Genomic DNA, 14846 nt, shown 5'->3' with positions numbered 1-14846 from the left:
CACACGAGATGCCATCAGAAAATAACTCCTGCTTCTATAGCCCTCCCTCCCCAATCCTGGAACATGAATGTCTCAGCAGATAAGCAACAGAAGGTCCTGTGGCACCTTTAAGACTAACAGAAGTATTGGAGCATAAGCTTTCATGGGTGAATGCCCACTTCATCAGACGCAAGACTTGCGTCTGATGAAGTGGGCATTCACCCACAAAAGCTTATGCTCCAATACTTCTGTTAGTCTTAAAGGTGCCACAGGACCCTCTGTTGCTTTTTACAGATTCAGACCAGCACGGCTCCCCCTCTGATACTCAGCAGATAAGGTGTCTGCAACGGGCCCAGTCATGCTCCTAGGAGACCGATTTCACAGGAGTGGCAGATATCAGCTGTAGCAGGGAGTTAATGTTTTTGGCAGCATCCCCTGAGCAGCGGGCTTCCTCAAGCAATAGAGGCTCCTGTGTGCCCTTCAGTCAGTATCTAGGCTCTCTCCTCGCTGCAAGGGCAGTCAGCTTAAATAATCAAGTGTTTTTCTTGCTATAAATGTTTACTGGAGATAGCGCACGGTACACACACTTAAGCAAGTGCTCAAAGCTAGGGGCAATGAAGGGGAAATGCGCTCCTCCCCTTACACAGACGGGAAGCTTTTTGGGGCAGGAGCTATGGTTTGGTTCTGTTTATACAACATCTGGCACAATGGGGTCCTGCTCCATGACTGAAGCTACGAGAATAATAATGAAAGTTCTCAACAACTCCTTTGAGAGCAATACTATGCGATTCTTCTGGGGTGCACCTGCTTAGGAAGCAAAAAAACCAAACCAAAACAACAACAAAAACCCACTGCAGCACCAAGTCTCAGAGCTCAGGTTACTGACTCAGGCTTATGGCTATAGGGCTAAAAATAGCCCGGGAAGCGTCTCAGAGCCCAGGCTCCAGGAGACCAAGCCCAAATGCCTACACAGCTATTTTTAGCCCCAGAACACAAGCCTACATCACTTCAGCTGGGCTCAGATTCGCTGTGGTGGTTTTTTGTTGTTGTTTTGCCATGTAGACGTAACCTGACTGTGCCTCTCCTGCAGTTTCCCCACAGGGCTGTTTGTCCTCATTGCTTTAGTAGAAATGGTCCCCATGGAAGTCAATTGAGCTGTCTCGCCTCATCCCCCACCCCCCACACTAGGGAGTTTGTTTTCCATCTGTTTCTTAGGTGTCCTAGTGTTTTAAAAAAGAGACAGGCACTGAAACTAAGACCAAAACATTCCCCTCCCTCCCTTGGGGAGAAAGGAGATGCTAGTCCATTTTGCAGCCACAAATGTAAATGACGGTGTAGAATACAACCTTCTCGCATGATATGTTTTATTACAGACGCATTTACATCCTTTGGAGTTAAGCCTGGATAATGGTCCAAAGCTACAGCTCAATTTAAACAGTGCAAGAAAAACAGCTGGTATAGAAAGGCTGCAAATGGAGTTTCAAAAAGAGACTCCATTTCTCAAGTCCTTTTTCTGGCCTTCCATCTCTCTTAGCTAAGTCATATTTCAAGACAGTCAGTGCTTTTGCCCTGCCATGGTAGTCATGTGGGTAGGCATAACAAATGCCTGTAGACAAAGAATAAAGCCAGTGGAAAATGTCTTCTTCCAAGACATTGGGTCATGCAGTGGGAAATACAACCTAAAGCACAAGGGAAGAGGCGTAAAGCCCTTTGCTGCAAGCCACAACGGAGATGTCAGTTAGGTTCCCAGCTACATTATTCATCATCAAAGCTACTGTGCAAGGTATGGTAAGACTGCATTTCCCAGCATACCTTTCAGATACACATTTCCCCCTTTCTCACTCTAATACATTAAGCAAACTCTGAAACAAATGGTTACATGGTGCCCCTCGTAGCATTCTCCTCTATGCCTTCCCCATGGGTGCAGAAGCAAAATACACTGACATAACAGGACGAGTGTCAGATGGCACCTGGTGTGCCCAGTCTACAATCCCAGGCCACCACGGTAGAAAGTTGCAGAGTTCTGTAGTCCAAGTCCAATCACTTCTTCCCCAAATGCCTCAGCTAGCTTCTGTGCAAAGGCTTCTCAGGGCACATAGGACTATTCTAAAGGGGTTTCTTTCTTCAGTCTTTACCGTAACCATGTAGTTCGTAGGACACTGAAACCCTCCCATCTTCCAAGGAAGTTGAATGATACGGTCCTCCTGGAATGCTTTACTCTGAAGATGCAAGGTCAAAACCTTCTCTCTCCTACCTGCATTTGTATCAGAGAGGGCATGTTTTGCAGCATAGTCTCTGGATCAGAAATCGTTATCGCTCTACCACGGTGGAACAAAGATCCACCCGCGCAGAACTGGGAAATTGCATCTCACCAGCTGAGCAGGAGAAGGGCTTAGGCTGGTCTCCTCCTCTAAGAGCCCTTCAGGATTTCAGCCCCATTTTTGCCATCATCTGCTCATATAAAGTCCATGCCATCGCTGCCATCAGAGTGCGCCGCAGGGCACGGGGGACGCCGCCACGGAAAAAGCCAACCAGTCCATAGTCCTACAGGAGGAGACAAAACAAACACCAGCTGTGTCACTTCATGTAATTCTTAGACTTCTACTGGATGGCATAATCCATGGCTGCACTGAAATACATTCTGTACTAGTCCCTAGTGCCTGAGAAATCCATGCTCACACAGCACTCAGCCAGAGGGACAGCCACAGAGAAGGGATCTCTAGCATCACTCAACTGCAGCGACTCCGGCTGATGAAGGAACAGCAGTTACTGGACAGCTGCTATACCATGAGGCACAGTACAGAACAGTAAGAAGAGGGAGGGGAACCACAGGGCATGGAGGGAAACCCCCACCTCTGTCCAGACAAACAAACAAACAAGACAAGAAACAAACCACTTCAGGTCACTTAATATAGTCACCAGCCTCACTTCAGAATTTTGTGTCAGTTAATATCTACAGAATTGCCAGGGGTGAAAGTAAGGTGGTAAGGCACTTCTTGCTAATGTTCAAAGGACAGATAATTGTTTTATATCCCATTTATCCTTGAAGCTTGTGTTTATAAAGCAGCATATTACAAAAATCCTTCTGCCTCAGTCTGGCAATCACAGGAGTACTACAGTGATAAGCCATGGATTCCAGCAGCCCAGGACTGGGTACAAACAGATCCTGCAAGGTTATTTGCTAACACAATTGAAGTGAAATCAGTAAGTACATTCAATTAACAACAGTCTAAGGGTAAAAGTGCTCTATAATGGAGTGAAGAAAGGTGAAGTGAAACCTCTAGTCATACGATGGCTCAGGATACAAGTTAGATTACGTGTGAGGGGTGAATGTAACATGCCCAAATGTGTATGACAGTCATCCTCTTTTTATTCACTCACTCCCCATGCTCAGCTAGAGAGAGTGTGTTTGCTTTTCCAAGGGATTTGTCCTGTGTACATAGGTAAAGGAGGGTGGAGCACCAGGAATAACCAGGTGGTGGTGAAGTTAACTATCTAGCGCATTAATTTTCATACCGCTCAGAAGGAGCAAGAAACAACAGTAGCGTGTTGGGAGCTGTCTGTTCCCAAGGAGACTGATGTGGATATCTGCCCCATGGGAACTGGATTCAGACCACCAACCAGTCATCAGATGGGAGTAACTTCAGTCACTACTGACCCAGACTGTATGTGAACCAGTGACCAAGAGGTGAAAAGTTCAGTCTCCCATAGCATAACACAGAGGAAGCATTTCAGAAGCTACACTGCGTTCACAGTGGTATATACCTAGGAATACTCATTTGAAGGTCTGCTTTAGAGATGAAGGCGAGAACCTTCTTATCAAATCTGCATCTCTGGTGAAGTGACCAGAACTGAAGTTACATTCACACAATCCTCTCAGCCTCACCTTGAAGATTAAGGCAATGGCCTGCCCCGTCCAGCGGTATTTTTCAGGTGTCAGCTGCATGTGGGTTTTGATTACATCAGCAGGCTGTGTCGCCAATGAAGCCAGGATTCCAGCAAAGATTCCACAGCTGAAGTTCACTAAGGGGCTGAGCGCTGGATCAAACTGGTCTGGAATGAAGCAAGACACAGCTTAGTCAGACGTAATACAGTACAATTCTGTTCTGTAGATAGTGACTTTCTTAGAAGTTGTATCCCAAACTAAATAGTTACCAAATTATAAAGTAGATAACTGAGGAAGAGACGTTTCAAAGGAGATTAGCAAATAGACACACCAATGCTAATTTTGGCTAAACAAATCACTTCCATTGGGACTGAATTTTTAGACACACAGAGCTAAAGAAAGGCTGTTTTAGAGGGCAGAAGCTGCAGAGGAGAAGGCTCTCACACCAAAATCAAGCAAGTCTCAATTTAGCAGAGATGGCAGAAGTGTTGGGGAACTATACAATGTGCATGAAAATGAGCAACTGGCAATGTCAGGTGCTGAGTAAGTTTTCCCCACACACAGCTCTGCCAACTCCTCATCCCCAACTCACAGTACCCCTGGCTTGGTAACTGCATCCCTGAAGTATCTGTCTCATACTTTGCTCATAGGCAAACACCAGATCACCATGAAGCATGATGCATTCTATGTGCAATCTAGACCAGAGTCCCCTGAGCACCAACGTGAGGCCCAGGTCATTTTCATGTAAGACTCCTCCAGAACATGAACATCCAGTTCTCTACAGGTGGAACACTAATGCCCCATCTTAGCCCTACAAGGGATTGATTTAATCAGAAAAAGGCCAAAGTAAAGCATGTGGACAGAAAGGAAAGGATGCTGGGAGTGAGAAGAACCACATTCTGTGTTATTACATCCACATTCAGCCTTACCCTGAGGTATAATTTTTTTGGTCTGGGTGTAGAACATCAAATAGATGCCGGAAAAGGGTGCATCACGCAGGAGTGTTGCAGTCAGCCCACAGAACAAGCCCCGGGCCCCTTCTGTCCGATAGATATTCCTCACAGCTCCATACACACTCTCATAGCCATACTTCCCACTCTGCAGAGGACACACAAAAACGGTTTACCTACATGTCAGATATAGGGTCCCTTGTGCTGGGACATCATTACTGAGCAAGCCTTGAAGTGAAATCACCTCTCTACACACAAAAGGGTTAACACTTACCTCTGACTCCTAAATGCTTCAAATACACCACCACAAGGGCAACCAGCCAGATTTCTCTTTTCCCAAGGTCAATCATATATTGTAGTTACAGTATATTTTTAAGTATATACACAAGATGAGATGAGAGGGGAGGGATAGCTCAGTGGTTTGAGCATTGGCCTTCTAAACCCAGGGTTGTGAGTTCAATCCTTGAGGGGGCCATTTAGGGATCTGGGGCAAAAATCTGTCTGGGGATTAGTCCTGCTTTGAGCAGGGGGTTGGACTAGATGACCCCCTAAGGTCCCTTCCACCCCTGATATTCTATGACATAAGAACTATTCCAGTGACATCACAGCAGAGCCAGAGAGTGACTGTCTTGCTACATTATCAGCAACAGAGCTTCCCACACACTTTAGCACTGATATTTTATTAGCTACTTTTTCTATAGCAATTTACTTCTCCAACTCCATCCACTTCCACTGGCTGGAAGATTCAACCCCAGTCTCCTCGCAGGGCTAAGCATGGTGCCTCCCCAGCAATCCCCACCAAGGACGCAAGAGGTGAGGAAGTGAATTTGAACTTTATCTCCTGCATGGCAGATCTGTGAAATGGAACTAACATATATAATATAAATATACACCATACAATTACTAGATATTACAGACCAGCCTTGCAAGAGTGTTAACAGCCCAAGATACAGCCACTCTCCCCCACTTCTGCCATGATGATGATGATAAAAATATTATTTCTTGCTGAGCAAGTAAAATATAGAAGTTACTTGCCCCAGGTGTGTGAGCGTGGAGAATTTTTCAGTCCATCTAGGTTTCAAACCATACCCATCATTGCAGCATTTAAGCACCTTACGCAGTATAGAAGCAGTATATAGGATCTCAGTTTCTCAGTCCCTGATACCCAAGACAGACGAATTTTTTGTGCTATAGGAGAGGGTATGAAACCACAACACAACACGTCAGAAAGTTCTAGAAGTATGAAAATTGTGACACTCACCTCATATCGTGTCTTCACCACGGTTATGGGCAACATGCAAACCCCTGCTACTGTACGGGAGCTAACGCCCAGAAAGACAGACTCTAGGGCTGTGGGGGAGCGGTCCGAGAAAAAGTACTGCTTCATCTTGTACAAGGTGCTGAAGTAAATCCCGACCCCAGGGATGCATCTTGCGAAGGACTGCAGAAGAGTGAAAAATGGAGAGAAAACACACTACAGAACACTAAAAAAGGGAGCGTTAAACCGGCTGGGAAGCTTCAGGCCCTGGGTCGGGTCACTGAAAAGAAAGAGCTGGTACTCTGAAGAAAGGAGAAGAGGTTTAGGGTAAAATCATGACTCCACTGAAGTCAGAGTTTTGCTATTGACTTTAATGGGGCCAAGATTTCACCCAAAGACTCCGTCACCAATTACATGCACATTCAGGAACTGAAACAGGCTTAGGCCGGTGCACCAGTCATTACAGATATATAGGCTGAGATTTTTATAGATATTTATTAGACACGGCTTCCCGTCAGCGTTGCATGGCCTAAGTAACATAGACAACTACCTCCCAGCTTCAAAATTGACTTGGGCACTTAGGAACCTTAGACCCACTGCCCTTAGGCCCTTAAGTGCCTAAGTCACTTTTGAAAATAGGACAGACATCTAAGTCACTTTGGCCTTGCAACACTGAGCGGAGCAACATTTAAATACCTTTAAAATTCTAAACCATACTTACTAACACATGCTAGGTAAGAAAAAGTCAGGGTTAAAATAATCACTTACTGGTGAGACCCCTTTCCAGAGCCCTAGGAGGCTTTCAGTGCGAATAACCCTAATGAACAAAGCTGCCATCCCAACATGACCTGACCTAGAAGGAAAACAAGAAAAGAATTACATAGATATACTGCAGCTGTTACTCCATGGGACAAACCCTACAGCCCTGCTCTAGTCCTCCCTCACCCACCCAGAGCGCTCCAGAGATGTACCTGTGTACTAGCTATAGCACCTTTAGAAGCTTGCTCTCTCTATTCAGCCTGTTAAATAAATGGAGATATCCTATCTCCTAGAACTGGAAGGGACCTTGAAAAGTCATTAAGTCCAGCCCCCTGCCTTCACTAGCAGGACCAAATACTGATTTTGCCCCAGATCCCTAAGTGGCCCCCTCAAGGATTGAATTCACAACCCTGGGTTTAGCAGACCAATGCTCAAACCACTGAGCTATCCTTCCCCCCATATTCTTCTTTGTTCATTCAATTCTGCCTCCATCCATGGTTTACAATGCCACAATCACTCCCACTGGGGTTATCTATGGATTTTGACAGCATAGTTAGCATCACCACTATGGAAGCAATTATGATATCAGAGTCTATTATTAGTGACATCATAGTTCATCACCACCGGAGCGACAGTAGATTAACAGTGGATGGGGTCATGGATGAATATATCAAGCAAGAGGAGGAGGTTGATTAGATATTGACACCCCAGTTCTCCATGGGGTAAAGGTATGTAGCAGTCATATGGGATTTTCCAAAGCATGGTGGGCATCAGTGAAACCACATGGGCCTACCTAAGACAGCTGCTTCAAGAATGAATGCAGCACTCTCAGCTATATACCTCTCAATGCTATGGCTGAATATCACTAGGGTAGACTCATGAGAATAGGGTCTCACTACCATCTTTCACTTTGTAGGCTCCTTCAAAGTACCTCCCCTCCCACACACATACCCCATTCCATAAAGCTCTTCTCTCTCCTCTGCCTGCCCAACTGTTAGCAAGACCTAACTGAGATCCTGCCCTCAACTCCAGGGCCTGGCCAGCAAGAAAGTGAGACACACCACTTCCCCCTCACCCACTCACTCCCCTCGGATAACAGAAGCTTCGAGCACTTACCCATTGATGGAAGGCTGCAGGGTCTGCAGCCGGGTTTTAAGCAGATCTAGGGGCTGGAAGAGAAGGGTGGAGCAAGTCCCACTGATGGAACCACACACAAAAGCCTTTAGCACTGGATGCATCTGAAAGAGAAGTCCTGGCTTTAAAAAAAGTCTTATATGAAGACTTAACCGGAAACAGCGCAGGAGGAGATGAGTATTCACTAGGTCTGTGGGTGATTTCTGAAGACAGGGGGAAGCATTTGGTGGATGAACACTGAGCAGTAGCAATTCAGTGTGCAGGAATAGTTGCCTAAAACCTTCTGAAGTGCGTACATAAACATTGTGTGAAAGGTGTTACAAGTTCTTTTTAATTTATCTTCATGGATTTCCTCTTCACTGTTGTATACTCATATACTACAGTGGAGGGTGCAGTATAAGGACCTGAACAGACAGAACAGAATAAAAGCATGTATTGGCATAAGAACATAATAGTGGCCACGCTGGGTCAGACCAAAGGGCCATCCAGCCCAGTGTCCTGTCCTCTGACAGTGGCCAATGCCAGATGCCATAGAGGGAATGAACAGGTAATCACAAAGTGATCCATTCCCTGTCACCCATTCCCAACTTCTGGCAGACAGAGGATATTGACACCATCCCTGCCCATCCTGGCTAATAGCCATTGATGGACCATGAATTTATCTAGTTTTTCCTTTTTTTTTAAACCTTGTTATAGTCTTGGCCTTCACAACATCCTCTGGCAAGGAGTTCCACAGACTGACTGTGCATTGTGTGAAAAAATACTTCCTTTTATTTGTTTTTAAACCTGCTGCCTATTAATTTCATTTGGTGACCCCTAGTTCTTCTGTTATGAGAAGGAGTAAATAACACTTCCTTATTTACTTTCTCCACACCATTCATGATTTTATAGACCTCAATCTACACAGATGAAAGGGACAGCTGCAATGCAAAATACAGAATACACATCAGGCTAGAGAAATCCAAAAATAATTCTTGCTCTACCAAACAGATGCTAAAAAGTGAGGAGTTACTTGGAGGGTGTTGAGATGTGCTCAAAGCAAAGTACAATGTCTTCTCAGCAGAAGATTGAAAGACTGCGGAAATGCAGAGTTAATTAATTTTCCTCTCTTTCTCCTCACCCTACTCCTTCAGCTCCAAATCTTGCTCCTGAGGCAGGTTCTTTCCTGATCCAAACAGGACTTAAGCATAAGCCACAGGCTTACTTTAAATAAAACCACCTCACATGATTCCCAAGAAACAAAGAGCTCCTGTGCCCTCCGCACAGAGCCATGTCAGAGAACACATCCTACTAACATAACGCTGCCGGATACACCAGAGAACCTCATGACTAGCGTTCATGTTTTCAGCTTCTCTTGACGTGTGTTTAGCTATAATAAGAAGTCTTTTATATCCAAGTGGTTTCTAATATTTAGTTTAGCACATCTCTCTCTCACTAATGGATATCACCAGACTCCCATGTGAAGCTCCCAAGCATGATCATCATTAGAGTATTAAATGAAGTACAGACATAAACAATAAGCTTTCCCCCATTCTGTCTTGGCAGTGGCCTAGCCGAGGCATTACGGTAACTACTAGCTCTTTTGTGGGGAAAGGAAAAAGACTACACACCATGCACTTGAGGTCCCTTAAGGACCTGGTTTTCCCGTACCCCCAGTGTGGCCCAGCACAAGGCACTGGAAGAGAGCAAAGGGATTCTCCCCGCCAAATACAGACCCACCCACTCCGCTTAGCCAGGACAGGAACATGCCCGGCTGGTCCTGGCAGAAGATCACGGCAGAGGACTGGGGTCTCCCATCCACGTCCCGGCCCAGCCTAGCCCTGCTTAGCTTGGGAGAAGGGCTAGGATCGCAGACCTGGAGCAGCCGTAATTTCACAGGCTCCGCCCCCAGCCACACAATGACTCTCCTCATTGCCACTTGCGGGCCCGTCCCGGACATTTACGGCAGAGGCCGGCAAAGGCAGTGATGTCAGAGGCACGCCTCCGAAGCCAGCCAATGACGGTGGGAGCGCTCCAGCCAATCAGGAGAAGGGTGGGACCAGAGTTCTGTTAACTCTTCCCCCCCGGTCTGAGCGGGAGAGGCGGCTGCCGCTACATGCCAGGCTCGCTCCAGGCCGGGCTGCGTTCTGCTATGCGGTTCAGAGCGCCCCAGGACAGCCTGTAGCACCCCGCCATACACACTGCGACAATCCTTAAATGCCCCGCACCCTCCTCTGCTCCTGCAGTCCCACACTACACTGCACGGCCCTGGTACCATTCACCACCCCCCTGCACCCATCTATGTATGCTGCGTTACCCTCCAGCCTGTACCATGCAGCCTCCCCTCTGATCTCCTAGTGCACTGTCCTGTGCATCATGCAGTACCACACAATCCTCCCCATATACTGACACTCGACTAACAGCACATCCTTCCCCTACGCTGCATTCCCATCCATGCTATACCTTGCAATCCCCAATACATTATCAGTATGCTTCAAAGCCTCACCATGTGCCATGCAGCCTCTACAAGACATTTCATTGGACTTATCCCCATTATATACCATATACTCCCCGTGGTATTGTAACTCATTGCTATACAACCTCCACTGCTCTGCACTGCCCCTTTCTGTATGCCATGCAATTCTCCTACTGCATCCCAGTACCAGGCACACCAATTGCACTCCACCATATGACACACAAGTTCTCTGACTCCAGTCATGGTGCAGCCTTGCACATATCACACTGCATATTTCATACCCTCTCTACACACCGTACAACACTCAGCACTGCTTCCCACTGTAAGCCATGCAACCTGTAATAACGAACCCCAGTGTGATCTCTTCCGAACTGAAAAGACTGAATTTCTCTACATGAACTCGCTCAGTTTCCAGTTAGAAAAATCCTGCAATGCCCAACACAAGCATGCAAAGCTGCCTCTTGAAGGGATAAATATACACTGGGTTTTTCAGGATGATAGGACATCACTGTCATTCCTTCCCTTCTCCAGATTTTTTAATTCCAGGGATTGTGGCATTCAAACAAAACCACACCCATCACCCATTTCCATTTCCTTACCATTAGTGTTTCCATCTTGTCTCCTACATCTTGAGACTGGAGTAGCGGAGGCCTCGTTTTCTGGATCATTTAAGAAGCTGGACACAGAAATGACGGGATGATGTTTTATAAATAGTTAAACAGATGTTTCTCCCACCCGCTCCTTCCTGGAGATAGGAAAGAACTGGGTCTGACAGGGGCCAGCAAGCAAACAAGGTTTGTGAGAGTTTAAGTGATCATAATTTCTGATAAATCCTCTTCATATCTGGGAGGAGCCACTTAATTCCAAACTCAAGTAACATTTGGTGATTATATTTTTAAAGAAAAAAGGCCCATCCGCAATTCAAGAGCAACACAGGAAAACAAAGCACTTCGGATTTGCCAGAAAAATAGAAACTACCCTGAAAAATGGGAACTATTTTACTCTCTTTGTTAACATGCTATTTAAATATATATTTAGCACACGCGCGCACACAAAGTTCCTTGATTTCTCTGCCTTTTCTGCTCTTTGCAGTTTCTTTCCCATCTGATTATTTCCTCCCCCATTAAGCAGTTCCACCCCCATGAGGTGTCTGCCTTTTTAACAGTCTTTGTATTGAAATTCTTGTAAATCCTTCTTGTTTTAGAATACTTCCCACAGAGGGTTACCCAAACGCTTATCTCCTCAAGTGCTCCTTCCCAATCTTTACCTGGCCTTTCCGAAGTCAGATTTTACAACAAAACAAATGGCTATATTCACCTTTAAACTCCAGGAATCCTAGTTTGTGTGATATTACATATGCATTTCCACAATAGCAACACCTAACACGGTAGTGGCTGGGCTTTCGTTAGTAGTCCGCATGCAGGCTGCTAGCCTTCACAGTTGGCACTCTGCTTTCCAGGAAACGCGAGATTGCTAGTCTTTTCCCCCAGTGTGCTTCCAAGTTGCTCGCTTTGCTCTTCCTTGTGTTGGTGGGTGTATACAGGAGAGTGTCGTTATAACAGCTCTGTCATGTCAGCCTCCTCTGAATCAACGTAAGATCCCTGAGCCGGAGCTGCGTATTGGCAGCCAGTCGGCTTCCGGCGTGACAAAGCCAGCTTCACGCTCCATGCCGGAGTCACTCCTGCTATAGCACTTGGATGACACCAGCCGGTTAACGCTGAGTACTGCAGTAAGTATGACAAAAAAAATTCAATTTAACAAAACAAAAGAAAATGTTTTAATTTTGTTTCAAAATTTGCCATAACACTAAAAAATTAATTGAACATTACATTTTCCTGAAAAAAAAAATCGTTTTTAAGGCAACCCCAGTTTTTGCTGGGATAAATTTTCAGTTGAAAAATTTCTAAGCAACAGCTTCTGTGAACTCTGTGCAGAAGCTAATGAGGAAAAGGGGGGTGAGGCACTGTAGAAATGTGAGTATTTTACATCAGCTACAAAAGGAAGCTTCAGTCACATCTTTAACATAGCGACAAACCGTCCTATGGTACCTTATAGACTAACAGATGTATTGGAGCATAAGCTTTTTTGGGTGAATATCCACTTCATCAGATGCATGTGACTAACACGGCTGCCTCACTGATCTTTAACATAAGAAATCAGAATGATGGAACAAAATCAGGAATATCAAGGATAAGGTCTTTTGGATAGTTTTATTAGTGTCCAGAGTTGTGTGTGTGTGTATACACACACACACACACACACACACATTACTAGTGTAAAAACAAATCTATGTTAAACTTGCTCAAACCTCATGCTTCAAGGCATAATCAACCTCTTACCGCTGAGCGTTAGGAAGAAATTTCCCCTTTACACAACTTGTTCCAAGGCAGCAGGAAGACAAGCAGGCTAAACTGTAGATTTATTTGGGTTTTATATAGAGAAGTTTTAACTGGTTTTTAAGAAGAAGTCTGTACTTCTACAAACACAACAAAGAGGAGATGCCCTTTAGAAGGCTGGTAAAGAAACAAATGATGTCACAATAACTTCTTGAAAGGTGGTGGTTGATTTTATTTATAAGTGAAGGAAAATATACAAATCTCAAAGAGCTGTTTTTCTTTGATCTTGTAACGAAGTGCTTGATAAGAAGTAATACAGAAAATAAAATCAAAACATAATAGAAAATAGTTTCCAAAAGTACTATAATAAAGCTAACTAGTTAAAAGGAACATCCTAAAGAGCCTATATATATATATATATATATAATTTGTAGAACGTGACTTAACTGCTATTGAATAGGAAATAAGGTGGGTTTTTTGTCTGTTGGGGGGGGGTTTTGATCAGCCAATTCAGGAGCATGGTATATAGCTTTTCTAGGTTGAAAGAATCCCCCACAACCCGAATCCTCTCCCCTTGAGGCTTGGGCTACACACAATTTTTTGTACCAATTTAACTATTTCAGTTTACACACACACACACACACACACACAAAGTCACATCCCTAATCAAAAATAGTTAAATTTTATACAAAACCTGTTTATCCCAGGCCTGATGTGCTGCTTAAGTCTTATGTGGCCTTCTGCAGAGGGTGAATTTCACCCTTCAGAGTCTTCCAGTGGAGATAGGGTCTGGATTCCTAATGTAAAAAACAAGCTGAATAATAACCTATAGAACTTTTTCAGGCTGCACTTAAACATCATAAACAAGCTAAGTGCAGAAGACTAAACAGTTTCCTTTGCAGGCCACATCTGAAGTACTATTTAACCAGCTATCCTGCACATTTATATCAATCCCTAATATGCCACTCCATGCCATATCTGCGAAGATTTCCTTCATTGTTTTAATCATTAGAGAGTCTTCTGCTGGGTCATGCAAAACAAAATCTTGCCATCTCCTTTTCCATCTCCAGTATAACAGCTCATCAGAGATTTCTTTCTGACTCCTACTAAGTGTTAACTGGTAAAATTAAACTTAAGAAAAATGTTTTAGATGAGGAAATAATTTATTTATATGACAGTAGTGCCTGGAAGTCCCAGCTCATTGTGTTATGCTGTGTACAAATACACACTGAGATAGTCCCGGCACTGAATATTTTATAATCTGAACAGGAAAGAGAGATCAAAGGTAGAAGAGATGAAGTATTATCACACCCATATTACAGATGGGGAACTGAAGCATGGAGAGATTAAGTTCTTGCTCAAGGTGATATTGGGAGTCTGGCCAATCTCCAGTTTGGTACCTTAACCACCAGACAATCCTTCCTAATCGTGGTGACTGAGGACCAAGTTTTGCTGCCATTTACCCTCCTTCAGTCCCATTGATTTCAGCTGGGCTCCCAGAGTACAACTGAGAACAGAGGACCTGTTAAAACCTGCAGGTTTTGGGACAGAATTTAGCACTGAATGTGTTATGGGACTAGTTGGGGAAAAAAACAAATCTGTTTGTTAGCTCAACCTAATGAGACTAATCAAGTTAATTCCTCCCTCCCCACACACACACCAAGGGAGACAGTGAAATGGTATCATGTAAAAGTTACTTAAAACAAAGGGTCAGCTGTCTCCTGAGTGCCCCCTTGTGGCCAGAGGCAATTGTGTGGCACCTATCTCTGTTTTCCCCTCATAAGGGCCCCTTACAAGCAGTGCACAGGCTCTAATGTGGATAGCAGCTCCCCCTGCTGGGGCTAGTTTAGAACTGAAACAATTCTTTACTGTATCACCACCACCCTGCCTGAGACCAGTTTAATATCAGAACTAGTTCTGAACAGTCCTCAAGGCCCCAAAATAAAGTCCATCTCCACATTACAGACCATACTTAGCTCTGGTGTCTTCCCACGTAGCCAGAGCTCTTCTGTCCTAGTCTGTTCTCAGCCTGTCCTCCCAGATCTTCCTAGCTGGAGCTCAGCCTTCTAACTTAGACCGTAGGCTTTAT

At 44.7% G+C, this 14846-nt stretch overlaps 1 protein-coding gene across 1 annotated transcript; it reads right to left on the bottom strand.

Annotated features, from left to right (window-relative positions):
• Positions 1-1326: 1326 nt before the first annotated feature.
• Positions 1327-12038, bottom strand: SLC25A38 (solute carrier family 25 member 38). The gene is made up of 8 exons (XM_054020168.1): positions 11739-12038; positions 11021-11097; positions 7949-8070; positions 6842-6926; positions 6077-6256; positions 4795-4963; positions 3866-4032; positions 1327-2523 (listed from the first exon to the last, which is right to left on the bottom strand). Exons 2-8 carry the CDS (start codon positions 11087-11089, stop codon positions 2401-2403), a joined length of 915 nt encoding a protein of 304 aa, XP_053876143.1. The 5' UTR covers positions 11090-11097; positions 11739-12038; the 3' UTR covers positions 1327-2400.
• Positions 12039-14846: the final 2808 nt, after the last annotated feature.

Source organism: Malaclemys terrapin, chromosome 2 (genome assembly GCF_027887155.1).
Source record: "Malaclemys terrapin pileata isolate rMalTer1 chromosome 2, rMalTer1.hap1, whole genome shotgun sequence".
Classification (NCBI taxonomy): domain Eukaryota; kingdom Metazoa; phylum Chordata; order Testudines; family Emydidae; genus Malaclemys; species Malaclemys terrapin.
Note: the sequence above shows the minus strand (reverse complement) of the source record. Positions and strands in the feature narration are given on the sequence as shown.